The sequence below is a fragment of the Sminthopsis crassicaudata genome, chromosome 3 (assembly GCF_048593235.1).
Source record: "Sminthopsis crassicaudata isolate SCR6 chromosome 3, ASM4859323v1, whole genome shotgun sequence".
In the NCBI taxonomy this organism is placed as follows: domain Eukaryota; kingdom Metazoa; phylum Chordata; class Mammalia; order Dasyuromorphia; family Dasyuridae; genus Sminthopsis; species Sminthopsis crassicaudata.
Window position 1 is genome coordinate 270,567,219 of NC_133619.1, and position 24,296 is coordinate 270,591,514.

The 24,296-nt window shown below is 33.2% G+C and overlaps 1 protein-coding gene across 4 annotated transcripts in view; it reads right to left on the reverse strand.

The window, feature by feature from the left end:
- Window positions 1-24,296, reverse strand: part of KDM6A (lysine demethylase 6A) — a 240,344-nt gene that overhangs the window by 157,171 nt on the left and 58,877 nt on the right. For all 4 annotated transcript variants that reach the window (XM_074300796.1, XM_074300793.1, XM_074300795.1 and 1 more), the window contains exon 3: window positions 1,557-1,665. In XM_074300796.1, the coding sequence (XP_074156897.1) occupies window positions 1,557-1,665 (109 nt within the window). The remainder of the gene's footprint in view (window positions 1-1,556; window positions 1,666-24,296) is intronic.

Genomic DNA, 24,296 nt, shown 5'->3' on the forward strand with positions numbered 1-24,296 from the left:
TTTTTCATTTGGGTTCGTCTCCATAGTGCCTTGGATATTGTACACATTTTAAAGAATTAGATAGTGAAAATTTTTGGAGATCACACCAACACCTTTCATAATGATTTCCCCTTTCAAATTGCCACACTACTTTATAATAACTTTGTTCATCACTTACAATTAATATCCCTCCAAAGTATATGTATTTGATGCATTCTCTCTATACCATCACCTGAAACTATTATAGAGCAAAGGAAGTATGAGAATTTAATAACTAGATAAAATGAATCTGGCATTTCTTTATACTTCTTTATTATTTTATATATGGCAACATCCTACACATTAACAGAAGAAACTAATAAATATTTAACTGAACTGGAATTAGTTTTTTGGGTATTCTGCTGAACTCAATCTCTGCTCTATTCCTTAATTCAGATTCAGACTTTTTTTTTTTTTTTTAATTAGAGCAGCAATCAACTTCATTGGTATTTTTAAGACTTTTACTTTGCAATCTTTATTATTCAAATAATTAAATAATACTACCAAAAAATTCCTAGCTAGAACAAGGAATGTAAGAAAATAAATAAGTACTAAATTCTACTTACTTCTTTATAAAGTACTTGCTTATGAGGCACAAATAATAGATTAAAAAATTGGAAGAGATCTTAAATCACCTAATCCAAACTCCCTCATTTTACAAAGGGAATTAACAAAGGAGGCCAAGTGATTTGGAAGTAAGCATGAGAAATAGAATTTGAACACTTTGAACATTTTTTTTTCACTCAACAAGTAGGGATTTCTTTTATTATATTGTTAATCCCTTACCTTAATCAGTCTAGTGAATTCTATGGACTGTTTTCACTTAAAAACACAATTAACAAAAATTTATTTATATATATATATATATATATATATTTTTTTTTTAAAGTTCACATGCCCAAGTTAAAATTCCTGCTCTGGAAATATCCTCTCTTTCTACTGGATCATTTCATCCTCTCCATTTTTCCACGCTGTTGTTTATTTCTAAAAGAAATATACTTTTTTGAGGAGACAGGCATGAATAAAATGAATACACAGAGAATCTTTTTCTCATAACAAACTGATCTGATAAGAGATATAATTTTCTAAAATCAATCATTTATTCTCTTTGTTTTCTATGTATTTTCTCTAAATTTGTCCCATGTTGGGGCAGCTAAGGGGTCCAATGGATTAAAGAATCAGCCCTAGAGTCAGAAAGAACAGAGTTCAAATTCAGCCTCAGACTCTTGGCACTAAACTAGATATATAATTCTGGGCAAATCACCTAATCCCCAACTGCCATTCTACCATCCCCACCTTCCTCCAGCCAACTTTTATCAAAATCAGAAGAAAAAAAAAAATCTAAAATTTATTTTGGCCAACTTAAAGATCACTCATCCCTATCATAACCCATTGTATTCACACAGTCTTTTTAAAGTTTACAAGTTTACAAAACCTTTAATGTTTATCATCTCATTTATCAAAACAATTATACATTACAAAAATCATTTTCAATGTTAAACTGTTCAAATATATAAAGGTAAGAAAACAAACCTTACCTTTTGGATAATCTTCCAACAGGAGGTTGAAGTGACCTAACTGACAAAAGAAATCAGATTCAACTTTTCCTTCAGCTTTTAAGATTAGAGATTCATAGCAGCGAACAGCCTAGAAAAAAGAAACACAAAGAATATTAAGAAAAAAGAAGTAGAGGAACAAACATAAAACTTTGATGCTCATTTTCCTCTGCATAATAATCAACTTAGTGATTTTAAAAATACAGTCAATTATAAAGTTAAAATAGTAAGGAAGTCATCCTTGCCTCCCTTCAGAATCACAACTGGATGAAAATATACACTTTATGAATGAGGACCTCAAACAATCTCAAATAGTTTCCATTACTAAATGCTACTATAATGCTATGCCACAGAAAAATATTTTGTTTAATATTATAATAGACCTCAGATAAAATAGAGGATGAGATGGAAGGAAAGTGGAGAAGAGGAAGAGGAGAACCACCACCACCACCACCACCACCACCACCAACACACTTTACAGTGGGAAAGAACACCATTTTATACCAGGCTTAAATTGGACAATCAATCAATTCACACATAGTAGTGTTCAATGTTGGAGATAACAAAGTTGAAAAAAAGACTAGGCCTTACAGAATTTGTCCTCTATATCAAAAGGAGTGAAGAGACATATACATACATACCTATACAAAATAATTATAAGGCAATGTGGGGAAAGAGGTATCCAGTAAAAAAGATTTTAAATAGAAGAGATTAGGGACTCTAGGTTAAAAAAACTGAAGGGAAGAAAGGCTATATTCTAATCATGAATCAGAGCTTATATAAAGCCATCAAAATTAGAAACAAGGTATCCATCAAATGTGCAGAACAGCAAATCATACAATTTCCTAGAGCTTCAATTTTCATAAATATAAAATGAATGGGTTGACCTAAAACAAGGATTATTAACCTTTTTTGTCAATGATAATAAAACTGTGTAAAAAGTAAAGTCTATGGATACCTTATGAGAATAATGTTTTTAAAATCCATAAAATACAAACTATTACAAAGAAAACCAATTAAAAACAATTTAAATTATTTATTGACATTAATGATAATGACAATATTAATAAGATGATACTAATTATTAATAAAAATGTTAATATTTTAAGGCCAAGCTCACAGATCACATATTAAGAACCATTATCCTAGAAAATATCTTTCCAAGGTCCTTTCTCACTTGAAATTGAGTCTATTAAATATATTTAAAAGAGCTAAAAGCAATGCTTCTTAGATTGCTTGGTTCCCAATTTTAAGGTGAATTTAAGACATAATAATCAGATCCACTAAAAATGTTATATAATCTCAACTGAGTCCTTGCTTAAAAGCAAATCCTTTTACAAAAGGTAATCTTCTATAATCCATTCACTTGACCCACTCAAGAAAGTGGCTATTCTAATCCTTCTCAGGGTTTCAATGGCAACCCTTTCCTTCTCAAGGTTCATATGTTACTGGAAAAATTGAATCTTTTAATCTCAAGGTATCTTTTTGCATATTTCTTCATTCATCCAACTCTTTCATAGATGGTCCTTCTTATATATCTCCCTATCTAAGTCCTGAATCACAACTTAAATTATTTTCTTTTAGTAGACAAATTTTATATTTTATATTTTTTATTGTTTTATGTTAATGACCTATTTTTTATTGTTTTATGTTAATGACCTCCACCTCATATTTAAATCTCCCTGTATGATTTGACTTCCTTCTCACCCCCACCATCTTTCCATTCCCTCCTGCTGTTTATAAATACAGCAACATTCCCTTCTTGGGGGCAAAAAAAAGTTACTTAATCAGAGCATTCTTGCTATATTGCCTACACTTCCTGCCTCAACTTCCTTTTCCCCCTACCATCTAGATTCATTCACTTTCCAAAATTGTCAATAATCTCCCAAATACCCCACACTTTAATAGTTTTTCTCAATCCTTTCTCTTGACTTTTTCAGGCTATCATTCTCTTAAACTACCTTTGCTCTCGTCTATAAGCTTTCTCTGGGTTTTCATGACCTCCTCATAACTGTATGAGCAATCCTCAGTTTCCTATGCTAGATCTTCATACATGTGAACATACACTGACCCCCCCCCCATTCCCTTTAAAAGACAGGATAGGTTGACATTTTAGATTTTTTTTTCACAGCTTGAGACCAACTTGGTTAAAACCAATTCAAATATAAAATTATCTAATTGGATTTTGAAATTCTTTCAATAACCTGACCACTTCTTACTTTTCCAGGCCAATTATACTTTATTCCACTGATTCACATATTCTTATGAACCAAGCCTATTTGTTCCCAAAAAATAATAATAATAATAATTTCATTATTTGATTTCCTAAATTTTTACTTCCTGGCTTTTCCGAGTATCTAGCATTCAGCAAAGTAGTATTTCAGATTTCCCTTAATGTTAGATTTTTCTTAATGTGAGATTTCCCTTAATGTTAGATTTTTCTTAATGAGAGATTTCTCTGTTTGGACATAATTTTTTAGTACATTTCCTTCTCCATTAAAATGATAGTTCTTTGAGAAGTAGGATCATTTTTGCCAAGTAGCACTTGTTGATGTGATGAATCAAGTGTAATATAAAATAGGGAAAGGTAAAGACCATGATGATGATCTGGTATTTCATCCTAAAGGCAACAAGGGCTCCTTTGAGAGAATCAGAGCTATATTCTGAGGCATGGTTCTCAAAAAGTCTGGTCTGAGGTCTCCTAGTGTTCCAGATCTCTCTTCAGACATTAGTTAATTATTAAAATTACATTTCCTTTTCCAACTATATGTCTGTGATTACTGCTCTATAAAAAATGATGATCAACAGATTCAAGGAAGTCGTCTTATTTTTACTGTATTCTATAAGAACTAAAACAAGCATTTCTATTAGCAGTAGAAAGAAAAAAGATGATTGCACATAATAGATTTATGGATTGATTAATTAAATCTATTATGTACAACTTGCTGTTCCTTTTAAATGTATGTTATCCTGTAACTTTTTTCAACATTCATTTTTATAAAATTTTGAGTTCCATTTTTTTCTTTCACCCCTTCCTTACCTCCTTCCCTTACCAAGACAGCAAGAAAACTGAAAATATGTATAATCAATTTTTAACAAATTTCCATATGACTCAGATTGGGAAAGAAAAATCAATAAAAATCACAAACAAAAGGGGAAAAAAAGAGCTAAGTATATCATAATTGATCACACAATCTTGCTGTTACTGTGTATATCTGTTTATTTCACTCAGCATTAGTTCATGTAAGTCTTTCCAGACTTTTCTGAAATCAGCCTGCTTGTTATTTCTTATAGAATAACATTCCATCACTTTCATATAACCACAACTTATTCAACCATTCCCTAACTGATGGACATCTGCTAGTTTTCACATTTTTTGCCATCATGAGAAAAGGCTGCTGTAGGTCCTTTCTTCTCTTTTAAGGATCTCTTTAGGACACAGACCCAATAGCAGCACTATTGGAACAAAGTGTTTCACAGCCCTTTGGACATAGTTCCAAATTGTTTTCCAGAATGGCTAGAACAGTTCACAACTCCATCAACAATGCACTTTTCCCGTACTCCCCCGCCCCCATATATCATTGTCTTTTCCTTTTAGTCAATCTGAAATTTAAATCTTAATCTGAAAAGTACTACAAAGAGGTTTTAATTTGCAGTTCTCTGATCAATAATGATATAGAGCATTTTTTAGATGACTACAAATGGCTTTAATTTCTTCATCTGAAAAATTCCTATTCATATCCTTTGACCATTTGTCAACTGGACAATAGTATGTATTCTTATCCGTTCTCTAAATATTTTAGAAATGAGGTTTTTATCAGAAATGCTGTAAAAATTGTTTCCCAGCTTTCTACTTTTCTTCTAATCTTGGTTGTATTGGTTTTGTTTGTGCATAACCTTTTTAATTTAATCAAAATTGAAGAACAGAATTTATGAACAAACAAGATGCAAAGATTTGGCACTTAAAATACCCCTTTGCTTTCTCATTCCAATTAAAAACACTAAAGATAAATCACTATTGATAAGAGAAATGCAAATCAAGACAACTGAGATACCACTACATACCTCTCAGATAGACAGAAAAAAATAAATACAAATGTTGGACAGGATGTGGGAAATCTGGGACACTAACACATTGTTGGTAGAACCGTGAATGCATCCAAGCATTCTGGAGAGTAATTTGGAATTATGCTCAAAAAGTTATCAAATTGTGCATTTCCTTTGATCCAGCAGTGTTACATCCCAAAGAGATTTTTAAAAAGGGAAAGGAACCTGTATGTGCAAGAATGTTTGTGGCAGTCCTCTTTGTAGTGGCCAGAAACTGGAAAGTGATAGATGCCCATCAATTGGATAATGGCTGAATAAATTGTTGTATATGAATGTTATGGATTATTGTTGTTCTGTATGAAATGACCCACAGGATAATTGCAAAGAGGCCTGGAGAGACTTACATGAACTGATGCTGAGTGAAATGAGCAGAACCAGGATATCAATGTACAGATTATAAAATGATCAATTCCCATAGACGTTACTCTCTTAAACAATGAGATGATTCAAACCTGTTCCAATTGTTCAGTGATGAAGAGAGCCATCTATGCTCAGAGAGAGGACTTAAGGTACTTGAGTATAATTCATAACATAGCATTTTCACTTTTTGTGTTGTATGGCATAATAATTGTATAAATATGTATGCATATATTGGATTTAATATATTATTTCTAGCATGTTTAACATAAAGTTTCATTTCTAAAACATATAAAGAAATGTGTCAAATTTGTAAGAATACACGTCATCACCCACTTTAGAAATGGTCAAAGGATATGAACAGATAATTTTCAGATGACAAAATTCAAGTCATTTATAGTTACATTAAAAATACTTTAAATCACTACTAATTAGAGAAATGTAAGTTCAAAAACTCTGAGGTACCACCTCATACCTCTCAGATAGGCTAAAATGACAGGAACATGGTAGACGGGATGGGGGAAAACTGGGACACTAAAGCATTGCTGGTGCAGTTGTGAAAAGATTTAACCATTCTGGAGGACAATCTGGAACTATGCCCAAAGGTCTATAAAACTCTGTGCATGCCCCTTTGATCCAACAATGCCATTACTGGGTTTTTATCACAAGGAAATCAAAGGAGGGGAAAGGATTCACATGTGTAAAAACATTTGTAGCAACAATTTTTGTGGTAACAAAGAGTGGAAAATGAGTATATGCCCATCAATTGAGGAATAGCAGAATAAACTGAGGCATATTAAGGTAATGGAATATTATTGTTCTGTAAAAAATGATCAATAATGGAAGTAGATATCTTCAACAAAGAGAAAATCTAATTCAGTTCCAATTGATGGACAGAATCAGCTACACCCAGAGAAAGAACACAGGGAAATGAGTGTAAACTGTTGGCATTTTTTGTTTTTCTTCCCTGGCTATTTTTACCTTCGGAATCCAATTCTTCCTGTGCAACAAGAAATCCAATTCTGCACACATATATATCTAGGATATACTATAACACATTTAACATGTATGAGACTGCCTGCCATATAGGGGAGGGGGTGGAGGGAAAGAGGGAAAATGATGAATAGAAGTGAGTGCAAGGGATAATGCATATGTACTGTCAAAAAAAGTCATAATTATAAAATTAATTAAAAACGTAAAAAAAAAAAATTATCAAAAAGCTGATTTTAGAGTGACTTGGTGATGCAAAGCAGTTCCAATAGACTTTGGATAGAAAACCCCATCTGCATCCAGAAAAAGAACTAAGGAGACTGAATGTAAATCAGCACATACTATGTTCACTTCATTTTTCTGTTTTTTTAATCTCTCCCATAGTTTTTCCCTTTTGCTCTTATTTGTCTCTCCCAATATTATTCATTTTTAGCAATGTATGTGAAAACAAACAAACAAGAAAGGAAATAATGGAAATTCCTTCAAGACAAAGATTGCAATTCTTTTGTATTTATAACCCTAGTATTTAGAATGGAACTTGGAACATTATATGCTTAATAAATGCTTTTTTCACTTAAAAAAAAAAAAACCACCACTAATGAACATTAAAACAAATGAGGTTTTCCTTAAAATAAAATAAAAATAAACTAAAAACCATCAGCAAGCATTATATGTAATGTGGATAAGCTAGAAATATTCCCAGTAAGATGAGGGGTAAAGCTAATGTACTAGAAATGTTAGCTTTAGCAATAAGAAGAAAGGAAATTAAAGGAATTAAAAGAGTATGTAATAAAGAAATAAAACTATCACTCTTTACAAATACTTAAGAGATCAACTAAAAAAGTATATGAATTAACAACTTTAGCAAAATTGCAGGATATAAAATGAACCCAAATAGATCACCAGCATTTCTCTATCTTACCACCACAACCCAGCAACAAGAAATTGAAAGAGAAATACCATTTTAAAGTAACTGTAGACAATATTAAGTATCTGGGAGTCTGATGAGACAGATGCAGAAGCTATATAAACGCAATTATAAAACACTTCACACTAATAAATCAGATCTAAACAACAGGGAAAATATCAATTGCTCATGGATAGACAAAGCTAATATAATAAACACAATATAATGAAAATATAATGAAAATGACAGTTCTGCCAAAATTAATCTGCTTATTCAGTACCAAACTGCAAAACATTTAATTCATACAGCTATGGAGAAAAATAACAAAAATTCATCTGGAACAAAAGTTCAAGGATTATCAAGAGGAATAACTGGGGGAAAAATGTGAAGGACCGTGGCCTAACCATACTAAACCTAAAATTTTATTATAATCAGTAATCGTCAAAACCATTTGACAGTGATCAAGAAATAGAGTGGTGGATCAGTAGAACACAAGACACCAAGGACAATGAGCATAATAATTTTCTGTTTGATAAACTCAATGACTCCAGCTTCTGGGATAAGAATTCACTATTTGACAAAAATTGCTAGGAAAACTGGAAAACTGCATGGCAGAAACTAAGGAATAGACCAATATTTCACAGCAATAGGTTCTCTTTCTTCCTTTATCTGCTAATCAATTCTATAAATCAACATGTCCCATAGCCTAAAAACAAAATATATTCTTCCTCTTCAACATATTTTTGGGGAGATAGAAGGTGGGGGGCTAGTGTAAATTTTCAACAATATCACTTTGATTCAGGCCTATATTATCTTACAGTTGAATTACTGAAAAGCCTCCTTTATTTGTATCTGATTCCAATATACCCTATTTCCCTTCATTCTATTCCTCTAGATTTTCAAAACCTCTCCATAAAGGGGCCTAAACTTTATTTTCTATCCCTCCTTCTCCTCCTTCTCTTTTTTACCATTACCACTACCACCAGCAGCACTACTACTAGTGGCTCATGCATGTCCCAAAATCTTGGAATGGAATTCTGCCTATACTAAACAAACTGATAAATATAAAAATAAATGAAATGTTATGTCAAATGAGAAAGTAGATAATGCGATATATAGAGCAGCAAGTCTGGAGTAAGGAAAACCTGAGTTCAAAACCAGACTCAAGACACTCACTGGCTTGTGACCATGGGCAAGTCACTTAAACTCTGTTTGCCTCAGTCCCTCATCTATAAAATAAAAGAGAAGGTAAACCATTCCAGTATCTTTGCCAAAAAAAAAAAAAAAAACAACGTCATGACAAGTTCAACATGAAAACAACAAGGTGACATCAAATAGCAAGAATAAGGAATAGAAGAGAAAATGTACTTGCATATATACTTTACTAAAAAAAAAAAAAAAAAAAAAAAAAAGTCATTGACCATACAGATTTTATGTAATATATTATTGAATACGGAGGTATTCCTTATAATCAAACTAATATAGAAATTATTTAGAAAATCAAAAGGATTGTTTTTCTCTAGATAACAAAGTTTGGTTTAAAGCATATGCCAACAACAATAGCAAGTGATTGTGAATGAGGAACAGATTTGGAAGTCAGATTTAAAAGACATTCCAACTCATTTGTTATTTTAGGAACTTTTGACAAGGGAATGCATAAGAGGAAAAAGGGGGAGAAGTTCAAGGTGCTAAAATCCAAACAAATTGAACTCTAAAAAAATTTGGTCTTCTCAAAACTGATGTTGCTCACTTCCAGTTGATCAATGATGGACAGAAATAACTATAACCAGAGAAGGAACACTGGGAAGTGAATGTAAATTGTTAGCACTACTGTCTATCTACCCAGGTTACTTATACCTTCGGAATCTAATACTTAATGTGCAACAAGAAAATGGTATTTACACACATATATTGTATCTAGGTTTTATTGTAACACATGTAAAATGTATGGGATTGCCTGTCATGGGGGGGGAGGGAATGGGGGGGGGGATAATTTGGAAAAGTGAATACAAGGGATAATATTATTTTTAAAAATTACTCATGCATATATATACTGTGAAAAAAATTCTAAAAAAAAAAAAAAAAAAAAAAAAAAAACCTGATGTTGCCAAAATAAGAATTGAAGCATTGTCCCCACTAGTTTTAATTCACAAATGGCACTAAGGAAAAGATTTTATTCCCTTACAGAGTATATAGGGCATAGAGCACCTTAAGAACTGATGAAAGATTTTTATTATCAATTTTTACATGTTCTTTAAAGGAAAAAAAAAAAAAAAAAAAGAGGAAAAAACCCTTAATCCAAATCTATTTTTAACAATATAAAATTTTAATGAAAGTAAAACTCAAAACTAAAAAATTGAAAAAATGAAAAATACAATTTTTATCAACTTAAATTTCTTAAAGATTTTCAATTGCTATTGTTAGCTTTATTAACTAAAAACATGCACAAAATCACAATCATGAAATAATAACTAATACATGCTCTGAATGCTATACCATTAAACTTTTAGAAATTGTAGCCTTGGGGAAGCTAGGTGGTACAGTGGATAGAGTAGCAGCCCTGAAGTCAGGAGAACCTGAAATCAAATCTGGTCTCAGACACTTAACACCTAGCTGTGTGACCCTGGGGCAAGTCACTTAACCCCAAATGCCTCAGCCAAAAAAAAGAAAGAAAGAAAGAAACTGTAGCCTTGAAACATGAAATTTCGAAATCTTTAATTTTGTCACTTTTAATCCTTGTAGTGGACCAGTGTCTTAAATACTAAGTTAAATATTTTCAAAATTGTTTTAATAAGTGTTTTTTAGATAACCAATTTAAAAATTACTTACATTATTTAATAAAAAAGAAATTTTAAAAGTTTAAAAAACTAAAACTCTTGTAAGCATAGCTCTGGTAACATCTTACATCCACAGTCCTCTTTCCCATTTGCCATCAAATTTTAACCCTCAATCTTTTTATACATCAAAATATTAACCAATTATACTAAAAATAAAGATGTAATGGCATAAACTGATTATTCTTTCCAAAATTCACTATATATTTACTATATTATTTACAAATTATATAATACTGGTGAAAAAAAAGAATAAGGAACAATACATACAAAGCACATGAAGTTGTTAAGAGAAAAGAAAGGTATGTGCCCTGTCTCAAATGACTCCTTCTCCCTTAGACCATAACTGGGGGAGGAGTGGATGCAAACAGGAAAAATAGAGCTACTTCCTCATCAGAAAAAGAGAAGGAAAAATTAGATGATTTCTTGATTTCTTAACAAAATAAAATTCCATGTTTTAGTTTCAAGTACCATGGACAGCACCAGGATTCTAAGTAATTGTCCTATGTCCCCTACACTTTTCGCCAATTCTCAAACTTTGAAAACATTTCTTCAAAACTCCTGGCAAAAATCACAAAATTACTCTAATTTAATCTATAATATACTATGCCATACAAATTCAACTAGTATCTTATCATTAATCTGGAATTTTTTTTTTACCCATTTACTCAAATATCTTAACTGCAAAAGATTAAGAGAATCCAGTTTGAACCCAATTAATTACCATCTTATCTCACTGTTTGTTGCTACCAAAGTTTCTGGCTCAATTCCTTACTTTATTTTCTTCATTTCATTCCCACCAGCAAGTCAAGCTCTATGTCTTCTTCATGGGTTCCTTCCCAATAAAATCTAAACAATATTAAAAAATTGGGAAAAGCCAGTTTAAAGTCCCTGAACAGTGAAGTCAAAGGAAAAGACTAAGAATGAATGAAAAGCATTTAACCTATTATGTGCCTAACTCTAATGAGCTGGCCTTGTATGTTTGCTTAAAAAAACAATTTTATACTATTTTATGCCAAGCACTCACATGGTGGTTGGTCAGAAGTGAAGCGAGGGTACTCTCATGATAAGAACTTTGAATCCATTTTGACAAGGAAGACACTGGGCAAAGGACAACCCAGCAGTATCACAATAGTTTGAAAGAAGAAGAAAAGAGGGAACACAAGAGGTAAATGTAAAGACACACATGCCCAAAAAATGCAGAGAAAAGGAACTCAGTCTCTAGTGGTCCTTCCTAGAGGGTACCAGCAGCAACAGGACAAAAAATATCAAAATCTGTAAGGAAGTCCAAGGAAAGGATGTCAAAAAAAAAAAAAAAAAAAAAAAAAAAAAAAAAAAAAATGGCCCTTGAATTAAGTGAGGCCACTGGAGACCTTGAAGACAGTTTTAGGCAACAGTTGGGAATGAAATATTACATTAAAATTAGAGAAAAGCAAGGGAGATTAGATGCATTCGTAGAAGCAGGGCACTTCCTCAACAAGTTGGTATTAAAAAGGAGACAAAAGGTTAGTGTTTAACAGAGATAGCAGAGTTAGGAACTTATTTTAAAGATGGAAACCTACTTAAAAAGACTTACCCAACTTTCATTTTTTTGACAATATCGCCTCTCAGTTCACTTTAGTCCCTAATACTCATGGCCTTTCATAATCTAAGCTTGAGCTAGCCTCTCCAGCTTTCCCTCACACTTCACTTAATTCTGCAACCCCAGCTAGACATTCATTATTTATCATTCACCAAATGCTTTTCTACTTTCAAGCTTTTCTTATATAGCTCCCTAAAAACATCAGATAAACCTACTTTGATCACTGCCTACTGAAAGTCTACTCACCTGTTAAGACCAATCAAAAATACCTTTACTTTCCACAAACAGAAATCCTTTCCTCCCCCCATATGTATGAATATATTCTTTCCTGTCCTATATATCCTATATCTTTACTTTCCACAAACAGAAATCCTACATGTATGGTGTAAAAACAACAACAAAACAACAAACAGCAATATCTATATAAAGAGTCTTCCCTATTAGGATCTATCTCTCCTACTCCATATTTAATAGCTATTAAATTGATAATCATTTTAGACCATTCCTGAAATTTAGTTCTCTCAAATAGTATAAATGATCTGAGTGCTTTCTATGTTCATTGTATTGTGATAGTCAGGATTACCATTGTGTATAAGACATATTAAAGGTTCACAAGACTTTAAAGTCACCTTACTTTATCAGTGGAAGTAAAGTGCATATATAAATGCACTTCCATAGTAGTATAAAAGGAATTATTTTGATATGGGTCAAATTTGAAAGACTAAAGATGGCCTTTTATGTTATATCCCAATTTGTAATCTACTGATAAAGTATAGTTGTTGGGCAAGTTTTTTAGTACTCAACATCATTCAGGAGGCATTTGCTTAATTATTACTCTTTTCAATTTTAGCATGCTCAAGTTTAATTTGCTATTCCTCTTACGCTTTCATTTCAGTTATGTCAAACTCTTTGTGACCTCATTTTGGGGTTTTCTTAGAAAAGATACTGGTTTGGCAGTTCCTTCTCCAGTTCATTTTACAGATGAGAAACAGGGTTAAATAACTTTAAAAAGGTCACACAACTAATGTCTGAGGCCACACTTGTATTCAAGCAAATGAATTTTTCTGACACTAGATCTAGCACTCTAACTAGAGATGTAGCCTTTTAAATCCTAAGTCTAAATTTATTATGCAATGAAAAGTACTTCTACACACAAAGCCGTTAAATTCAACATAGCAAAATGGTGTGTCACAGATGACACTATTCATAACAAAAGTAGTAGATAGCAAACAAGCAGGAAATAAATATACATGGGACCTAAATATAAAGGAAAGGATAAACTCAGTATTACCCTTCAATTCTTCCTAGTTAATCTAAGAATCCAAAACAAAACAAAAATTAATTGGGGAATTGAGAAATTAAATAACCCAGGGGACAGAAGTGGGTCTTCAAGGCCAATTCTGTACTATTCCACACTCTTTCTCTGTAATGTTGTATTAAGCTAATCTTGAGGCAGCCTAAGAACTGGGAAATATATCTTTTCTTTCACCTACTTCTCTCAACATGAAGCAAGAATACAATTTTGAAAATCACTCTTGACACTGTAATTTACAAAACAAAATGTTTGCTTAAAAAAAAAAATCATCATTATTGCCTAGAATAGAAAATCAAACTAAATGGGCAGTTATCAATTAATTTAATCCTGACTATTCCACTGGGGGGGTGGGGGGGTGGAAGGAATGGGAAAGAAGTACTCCATATCTCTTGACTGAATATTTTCTTTGGCCATCTATCCCTCATCTTATACAACTACTGCCCTCCCTAAATTCCATTAAAGTCCTAACCAAAAAATCCCATTTTTTGCAGGAAATGTTCCCCAAGCCCTCTTAATTCAGTAATTTCCCTTCATTAATTATCTCCTATTTATTCCATGCATCTGCTTACTTTGTGTATTATTTGTTTGCATATTGTCTCCCCCATTACATAATAAACTCCATGAGGACAGGAGCTATTTTTTGATTCTTTGTATCCCCAATGCTTATCCATAGTACCTGGCATATAATACACTTAGGATTTTGACATACTAGATGAACTATGAGCTGAACCTAGAAATAAAAAGCAGTTTTTAATTGAGTTTCATTTGAGAAACTATATAGTGCTTCAATGATCCAAAAATTTCAGTTGCTACAAAAGTGTACAAGTAAGGCTATATTACCATGTTTCTTGGAAAGCCACAGTCACCAAAGAATTAGAATTATAAATACCCTAAAAAGACACTGTAAAGTTAGAAAATAACTAAGCCATACCCCTTTGAATCCTTATCTACCGTGTTTTTAACTCCTTTTTCTAAGAAAATGCAGCATTAAAATTAACTATTAAAATATAGATACAATATAACAATGATCAAAGAAAGTAAATATTAACAATTTTTTTAAAAAGATTGTTTCTACATTTAATATGTATGGAATTGCCTGTCATCTAGGGGAGGGAGGGGAAAATTTGAAAAAATTAATACAAGGGATAAAGTTGTAAAAAAAAAAAAATTACTCATGCATTATAAAGTTAATAAAAAAAAAAGGAAAAAAAAAGATTGTTTCTGAATGTCTTGAACAATTGGCCTAGTTTTTTTAATGATATTTTTTTCTCAATTAGTGAATTTTCTCAGGTTGGTTAACAGGAATTCAGGTTGGTCAACAGGCTTTAGTCATTTATCTTCTCTGAAAATTGCTTCTTGAATTATAAAATAAAATAAGGATGTTCCAGCAGATGACAAAAAAAGGCCTACAGAAGCCTTTGTCAGTCAAACTTCATAACCCTCAAAGGACTTTTGGATATTTATTGTTCTTGAACTTTTTCCATCATCCCCTTCTTTATGAGTTTCCATGATACAGCTTTCTTGGTTCTACTCCATGAGTCTTCTTTGCTGTATTGCCATCTACATCATGCCCATTAAATTATAGGACCCCCCTTTCTCACGATGCTCTTAACTTGACCTTAATCACCTCATACAGATTTAATCACATATCTATACAGAATACAATAAAATCTCTGTATCCAGCCCCAGTCTCCCTACTCAATAATAAACTCCAATGATAACCAGTTATCTCTAGGATCAAAGCTAAATCTTCCAATTTTCATTTAATCTCTTGGCAAAATAGTTCCATCATAATTTTCTTTAATTTTTTAAAACAAATTACTTACTTGTCATACCAGCCCACTTTATGATCCTCACAAACAAAACTTCATTTTCTTGTCTTTGAACTCCAAACAATGAACAATGAATATCCCTCTCCCCTCACTTCTCCTGAGGCTGGCTCTCCTGCCTGGAAATCTGATTGTCCAAAACTCTTCTTCTGCATGAGGCCTTTCTTGCTCCATCCCTTCTCCAAAGGGAGACATTTTATCCAGATTATTTCGTATTTTCTTTATGTAAATTTACACGGTACTACATTATAAATTTAAATAGGTACATGTTTCTTTCATTCATTGTCTAGAGACTGTTTTGCTTTGTTCTCTATATTCCCAATATCCACTTCCTAGAACACAATTGCTTAAGAAATCTAAGACTGAGAATTGTTCATACATCTGTGTTTATGGGCACACACATACATAACAAAATTTTGAGCATGTCACAGAAAATGTCAGTATAGATAAATGTGTGCTAAGCTGATAAATGCAAAAAGATCTTTAGTTTCTATTTCCTTACAAATTATTTCCACTTAAGTTTACCATAATATTCTTTTTAAATTGTCAGCAATAAAAAGCCAATATAGCTGCAGCAGAACATTGTGTTGGCTTCTCAGTCATCAACAACAAAATTGCTAGTTTAGTTCTGACTAAAATCCTTTGTTACATAAGCAGGCTGCAGAAAGAACAGCTAGATTTTACAATATAAATAAATGAAATTGTAATAATAAAGCTATTTTGACAATTAATCTATAAACATGGTTTTTGGCAAAAGTTTTTATGCCAAACAAAATCTATTATCACTTACGACTAGTTAAAAAAGAGTATCCTGATAGCATCTAGGTAAAACAGTGAATAAAGCACCAGCCTTGAAATTAGGAGGACCTGAGTTCAAAATCTAGTCTCAGATACTTAACACTTCCTAGCTGTGTGACCCTACACAAGTCACTCAACTCCAACTGCTTCAAAAAAAAAATAAAAAATAAGAGTAGCCCACCATGCCTATCTCTGCTGCTGCTACTGTGGGGAGTAGGTAGAGCTGAAAAGAGCCTTATGGGTATTAAGCTGTGTAGAGAGTTCAAAAAAAAAAAAAAAATTAAATTGGGCCAAAACTTCCCAGAAATGGGGAAATCACTTGTAACCTGGGAAAAAAAAGGGGAGAAGAAAAAGAAGCAAGTTAACTTGCCTCTTTTCTGAAGTCTATTAAAAAATATGCATTTCAAATCCTTAGAAAATGTTTATGAATTCTGAAATCCTATTTATCTGATCATGATTTTTGCTACCTCCCTCAACTTATTATTCATCTATAGGGTGACCTCCAATCTGACATCTCAATTTTCATCATCCCTGCTCTATGTACACTCTTCTTCCTTCTCCATCTTGACCCCTAGGTGAATGAACCATACTGTCCTCTTTGATTTAGTCCTTTAACCTCTTACCATACTACAGAGCTTACTTATCTGCCAATCTCAACCTAGGACGACTCCCAGAATCCATTACATTCACTTCTAGTAAATCTGTTGCTTGAAGGAAACTAGAGAAAATCATAAAACTATTCTGACTGGGTTCATTGTAAAATGTGCCATATAACATTAACTAGGCCTTCACTGTTTCAAGCCAATCCTTCTATAATGATCTGCCTAATTAACTAACCTATTCAATCAGGACCTCTTCTAAAATTTTTTATAATAAGAGGCCTTTCTCCTAGAAAAGAAGGCAAATTCTGCCACATGCACAAGTAACCTCATTTCATCCTATCTTCTCTAGAACATTACTATCATCCTTATACCATCACTTATTTTCATTCTCAGTCTACAGGCTGCTTCCCTACTACCTATAAATATTATCAGATCATCAGAAAGCCATTCTCTGATCCACTGAACCCTGCTATCATTCCATATGACTTCTTCCTTTTGTGGCTAAAAGGAGGTAATCTCCTTTTAGATGTTTCCCTTTCTTCTCATTGTCTTTTTAACTCTGCATATAGTCTGGTTTCCAATTCTTTCTAAAGTTACTAACCACTTCTAAAATTGTCCAATTCTTTTTCTTAATCCTTATCCTTCCTGAGTTCTCTGTAGTCTTTAATACTATGTATCAATGGTGTAGACCTCATATAGCTATGTTGACTTGGAAAAACAAATTAACTATTAACATTAACTATTTTATACTTCCCAATTACAATTTAATATGATTCCAATGCACTAAGGAATATTACTGGCCCCAATTTGCTCAACACTTCTGCTATTCTTGATTCTTTCTCTAGGTTTTTCAGGACATTACTTTCCCCCCAGTTCTCCTTCCCACCTTGTTCTGAGTCTCCTTTGCTGGATATTTTCATCACTAAGACTAATACCAAATTGCTCTATCCTGAGTCCTTTTTTTTCCTATGTCACTTGGAGGTCTCAAACTCCTACACACTCAAATCTCAAATTCTCAAATTTAAAAAAAAATTTTTTTTTACTAATTTTATAATTATAACATTTTTGACAGTACATATGCATAGGTAATTTTTTACATTATCCCTTGTACTCCCTTCTGTTCCAAATTTTTCCCCTCCTTCCCTCCACCCCCTCCCCTAGATGGCAGGCTTTCCCATACATATTAAATATGTTATAGTATATCTTAAGTACAATGTATATGTGCAGAACCAAATTTTGTTGCTGTTGTTGCAAAGGAAGAATTGGATTTGGAAGGTAAAAATAACCTGGGAAGAAAAACAAAAGTGCAAACAGTTTACTCTCATTTCCCAGTGTTCCTTTTCTGGGTGTAGCTGATTCTGTTCATCATTGATCAACTGGAACTGAATTAGCTCTTCTCTATGTTGAAGATATCCACTTCCATCAGAATACATCCTCTATTCATATAGTATTGTTGTTGAAGTGTATAATGATCTCCTAGTTCTGCTCATTTCACTCAGCATCAGTTGATGTAAGTTTCGCCAAGCCTCTCTGTATTCATCCTGGTCATTTCTTACAGAATAATATTCCATATCATTCATATACCATAATTTATCCAACCATTCTCCAATTGATGGGCATCCATTCATTTTCCAGTTTCTAGCCACTACAAAAAAGAGCTGCCACAAACATTTTGGCACATACAGGTCCCTTTCCCTTCTTTAGTACTTTCTTTGGGATATAAGCCCAGTAGTAGCACTGCTGGATCAAAGGGCATGCATAGTTTGATAACTTTTTGGGCATAGTTCCAGATTGCTCTCCAGAATGGTTGGATTCTTTCACAACTCCACCAACAATACATCAGTGTCCCAGTTTTCCCACATCCCCTCCAACATTCATGATTATTTGTTCCTGTCATCTTAGCCAATCTGACAGGTGTGTAGTGGTATCTCAGAGTTGTCTTAATTTGCATCAAATTCTCAAATCTACTTATCCAGTATCAACCTCCCTTGAATTGAATTCTTGAAATCTCCAAATGCCTACTACATATCTTACACTAGATAGATATCCCACTAGACAGCTTAAACTCAACATTCTGATTCTCTCCAAACTTTGTCCTTTTCCTCACTTCCCTGTTACAGTTAAGGATACTACTACCATCCTCTGTCACTATGGCCACCTTCAACCTATGTTGTCATCCCACATTTTCCCTCAACATTTCCTCTGGCTCTAACATTTTTCCCTTTCCTCCTCCTCTATTTTGACACTGCCAGCACAAAGATGTGGATTCTCAATAGCCCATGCCTGGACAACTGTAACAGTTTTCTGGGCGAACTACTACTACTCCTTGCCTCAAGTCTATCCTTACTGTAGTCCACAATCCACTTCACATAAAACACCCCAACTCTTGCCTTCAGGCATTTACAAAGAAAGTCTAGTATAACTAGAATGCTCTCTTTTTCAGTATCTAGGCTTCCCTAACTTCCTTTAAATACAGATTATTTCTAATTTATATTGTAGCATTAAATGTGTGTTCAATCTTTGCATGCTGTCTCCTTTATCAGAATGTTTCTTTTAACCTTGTTTATATTCCCATCACTGGATAGGGACCTGGAGCACAATAGGCACTTTGGTAATGATAATGCAGTGGTTTGACAGCAGCTTAATTTAAACTAGATCCAAACCTCTATTCACTATCCCACCTAGCTGCCCATTTACCAGTAAGTATTTAATATGTTTATTTACTAGTATATAAAAACTAAAATTGGTTAACAAAATTCAACTTCACCTCAAGTCATTTGAGCCATACTATGATCAATACCCAACCATAAAGAAAATTTAGCTTTCCATTCCAATTTATCATGTTTTTCTTACTCCTTGGCAAAATAATATACCGAGAAGAGCACACACCCATCAAGCTTTAAAATTATATGCCATTTCTTCAACATTCTTATATATTGCCCCCCTAAATTCAAGGCACAACCAGTTAAGTATTAAAATAATTTAACTGCCGTAATGTTTCTGGCTACTATGGGAAACAGAACATTAAAACAAACACACAAAAAAGGAGAGCTACTTTTCCAAAATACTAAAAACTATTATAAGAATTCTATGCAAATTAAAAAGCAATAGGTAGTGTTAGGTTCTTACTAAGTGCTAAGTCAGTACTTAACAATTCTCTAGTTCTGGCCTTTACTGGGAGTTTAACCCCTTCAAACGCAAAGCTTGCATGCTTAGGAGGAGCAAGTTCATTGGTTGAAGTAATTTTTCCCAGAAGCCCTTGCATTATCCCACGCCCATTCTCTGGGAGGATAAAAGAGGGCAGCAGCCGAGAGATAAGAGAGTCTAGTCTAGACCAGACCTGAGGTGGCTCTCTGGAAGAAGAGAAAGAGTCTCTACACGACGTCAGAATTGGCGGCAGTTAATGACAGTAGACCTCCTCCCAGAGAGCGATCAGCAGTTTCTGGAGACAACAGAACATTACAGGTAGTCCTAAACTAAACAGTTTTTATTAATTTTATTTAGTATAAACCAGTTCAATTCAATTCTATCTCTATAATCCCTAGTTCACTGGTCTGTTCGTAGGTGGCCAAACCCTAAACTCCAATTTATACCATCTATTATACTTTTTTTTTTTTTTGAGGCAATTGGGATTAGTAACTTGCCCAGGGTCACACAACTAGGAAGTATTAAGTGTCTGAGATCACATTTGAACTCAGGTCCTCCTGACTTCAAGACTGGTGCTCTATCTACTTCCCCACACCTAGCTGCCCCTACGAGCTAATGGCTCTTAATGAAATCATTGACCAAAATGACCAAATTGTCACCAAATCAATGTTAATATCATCTGACACAAACTGCAGGAAATCCTTTTTTTATTCTCTTTTATGGAGTCCTGGTCTCCTTCCTGACTCCCTTTGGGGTTTCTTGGCAAAGCTGCTAGAATTGCTATTTTGTTCTGCAGCTTACAGATGAGGAAACTTTTAGGCAAACAAGGTTAAATGATTTGTCCAAAATCATTCAGCTAGTGTCTGAGACCGAGTATGAACTCAGGAAGAACCTGGCATAATATATCCATTGCACCACCTAGGCTGGCTCTTTTACTGTTTAATTCTTTCCATCAAGTTTATTTTTGCTGTCTAGTTTGAGATAATGAGTACTACACCTGTTAAGTTCAATTAGGGCACAGTAGATTTTTCTAAAACCTAACTGTGCTTAGATAATCCTTTTATCCCATAAATAATTCTCCATCCCCTTTCCCCAAAAAACTTCCCATTTCTAAATCTTCTCTCTTAAGATCTCCCCCAACACTCAGAGAGAAAATGCTTACCTGTTTGATCATTCTCTTCCCTGGAATCATTTTATCCCACAATTTCTTGACATCATGCATACCTTTATTTATCCTTTTAATTCTAGTTTGATGAAAAAGGCCAACTTGTTTACATATATCTGATTAAGTCCATTCTTACAGTATTTAGATGATTACCCTCATCATCTACTTTCACTTCTCTAACCTTTGATTCCTCCCCTATATTCTTTTATTCTGCTGCCTAAAACAAAATCCAAGGATTCTCCATCCAAAAGGCTCTAAACCCACTATCCTTTCCAAATTACTGCCATCCCTTCTCTCAGCCAAACTCTTAGAAAAAGTTATCTACAGTCACTGTAAGCTCAACTTTTACCACCTCTCACTCCTCAACCCTTTGCAAAATAATTTCAGACCTTATCACTCAAATGAAACTGCTTTCTCAAGTTGCAAATATATCTTTATTATCTTTATATTTCCAAATTCTACGACTCTTGGCCTAATTATTCACAATATATGGGAGGATCTGGGCCATTCTTTCTTGGGTCACTAACTTCTTTCTCTGGACAATTCACGTAATAAGTTTAAATCATCACCTCTACTCTACTCCCCAAACCTATTATTTCTAGCCCTAGTTTCTTTTCTGAGCTCTGGTCCTATACTCTTTATACTTCACATTTTGAATTAATACCCTCTTTGCATCCCCAAATTTGCACTCATGTCATCATTTTTCTGCTTCATTCAACCACTCTTGTGAATAGTCCTATTTCCATCGAGGGTATCATTCTTCCAGTCCCCAACCTCAGCATCACATCTTTGATTCAACTTTATTCAACACTCTCTTGCCCCCCCTTCTCTCTTCGTGTCTCTCCCCCCAATTACCAAAACTTGTCATTTCTATTTTTCACATCTCTTGCATAAATCTATTTCTCTCCCATCATACACATCCTTTGTTCAGGGGCTCATCACCTCTCACCTGAACTATTACAAGAGCTTTCTAATTGGTTTCCAAGATTCAAGTCCATCATGCCCTTTCCAATTCATTCTGTAAACAGCTACTTAACTTTTCCTCAAGTTTAGGTGAAACTACTACTCTTTTTTGACAAAGCTCCAGTATTGGGAGGAGTAGGGGAAGACTTTGAATCAAATTTCTCTAATCAAAGTCAATATATGTAGGGAACTGCTCCCGATTTATAAACAAAAGCTATTTCCTCAAATAACAAATGATCAAAGGATATGAACAATTTTCAAAAGAAATCCAAACTTATCAATAATTGTAAGAAAAAGAACACCAATTCACTAATAAAAAATGTAAATTAAAACAAGTCTGAGTTTTTCTCCCTCCTATCTATAGAATTGGGAAAAAAATTAAAATTGTTCAGTCACAGAAAGGAAGCACATTAATATGCTATTAGTGAAGCTGTAAACCGGTCTAGTAATTCCAAAAAGCAATATGCAACTATGACCAAAGTCAATACTGTATATAGCCTTTGATCTTGGGATACCACTACTAGGCTTTCACCCCAAACAGATCAAAGAATGGTGGAGGAGCAAGGCCATATGTATAAAATATTTATACATATACTCTTTTTGAAATGGCAAAGTAGAAACTTAAGGTGTCACCTACATTTTGGGAAGAACTAAACACAGTATATAAATCTTGTAATAGAATACTACCATAACATAAGAAATAAAAAAAAGGAATGATTTCAGAGCAACCTAGAAAGATTTCTATAAAAACAATGTTAAAAAAAAAAAAATACCATCAATCAACACAACTTTGAAAGCTACAAAAACACCAACCAATGATGAAACATGCTATCAATTGAGACAGTACAGTAACCAATCAGACACATCTTTCAGGAGATGGTCAGGTAGGAATTTTTTTATCTGGTTATACATCTTTGAAACAAGAGTTATTTTCCTCTATTCCATGAAAGGAGGTAGGTAAAATGGGAGCAAGAAATAAGGGGCTTCCCTACTCTATAAAAAGTTAGAGAGAAGAACAGAGGGAATCACAGAGAACTACTTTAGATATTACAATGTTGAATGTATGCAGTACCTAACAGATGTTTCATGTTTCAACACCTTCTCCATGTTCCAGCGTATGTATAGAAAAATCTCATTTCACTTGATATTTAAGAATTTAAAAAATAAATCCTATCCAGTCCTTCTATTCTTTCCTTTCCCTGTGCTTTCTACAAAATGGTGAAAAGATTGATTAATTCAGATATCTAATAAATTTTACTATGACTCCTATGACGTGGTATTACTGAGTAGTGAAAAGTTTCTAACTTTACAAAACTTAAAACCTAGTTGGATCAGCTTCCTGACAGGAAAAGGTTTTGAGTTAAGTTTTATAGAAAATATTAGATCGCAGACATCGGTGGGAAGACAAGACTCAACAAATCCATTCATTCATTACTCCAGGTTGCCATAGTGCTTTGCTATTTCACAATGTTATCTAAGTTATAGTTTACAGATAGGACGAAGAGATCCAACAAAAAACAGATATATACAATCTATACTTCAGTTTAGCATACTTCCAAACTTAAAGGCATCACACTTTAAGTGATCAAATCTTCTGTTACATAATTTTTCTTGAATACCTGAAGTTACTGCTTGCTTTCAACTAAAACCACTAGATGGTATCCCTGATCCATTCAATTTTAACAGAAAACTTTTACATTAATTCCTGAAGTAATTAACTCTGTCAAATGTTTTAAAAGGATAAAATTTAGCAAAAAATCCCTAAAATAAAAGCAACCACTACACCATATAATTTTGTAAAGGTATTACAAAGAAGTCTTATATGATACTTTTTCTTTAATATCTAATATACTAATAAAATTAATTGTAATACTCAAATTTCCCTTATAAAGTCTTTTTCAAAAAAATCTATTAACTAAGAGATGTACACATTAAATAATTCCACTCTCAACACTCCCAAGGCAACCACGCTACCTAATTAATAAGTAAAATGGCTGTATTGTCAACTACTGAAATGTCAATAAAATCTCAAAAAAAAGATTTTTGTGGGAAATGAGAATATATCATCTGAATTAACTGTCTTATATGAGCATCTTGTTAAGTAGATTTCATGATGTAATAGTACT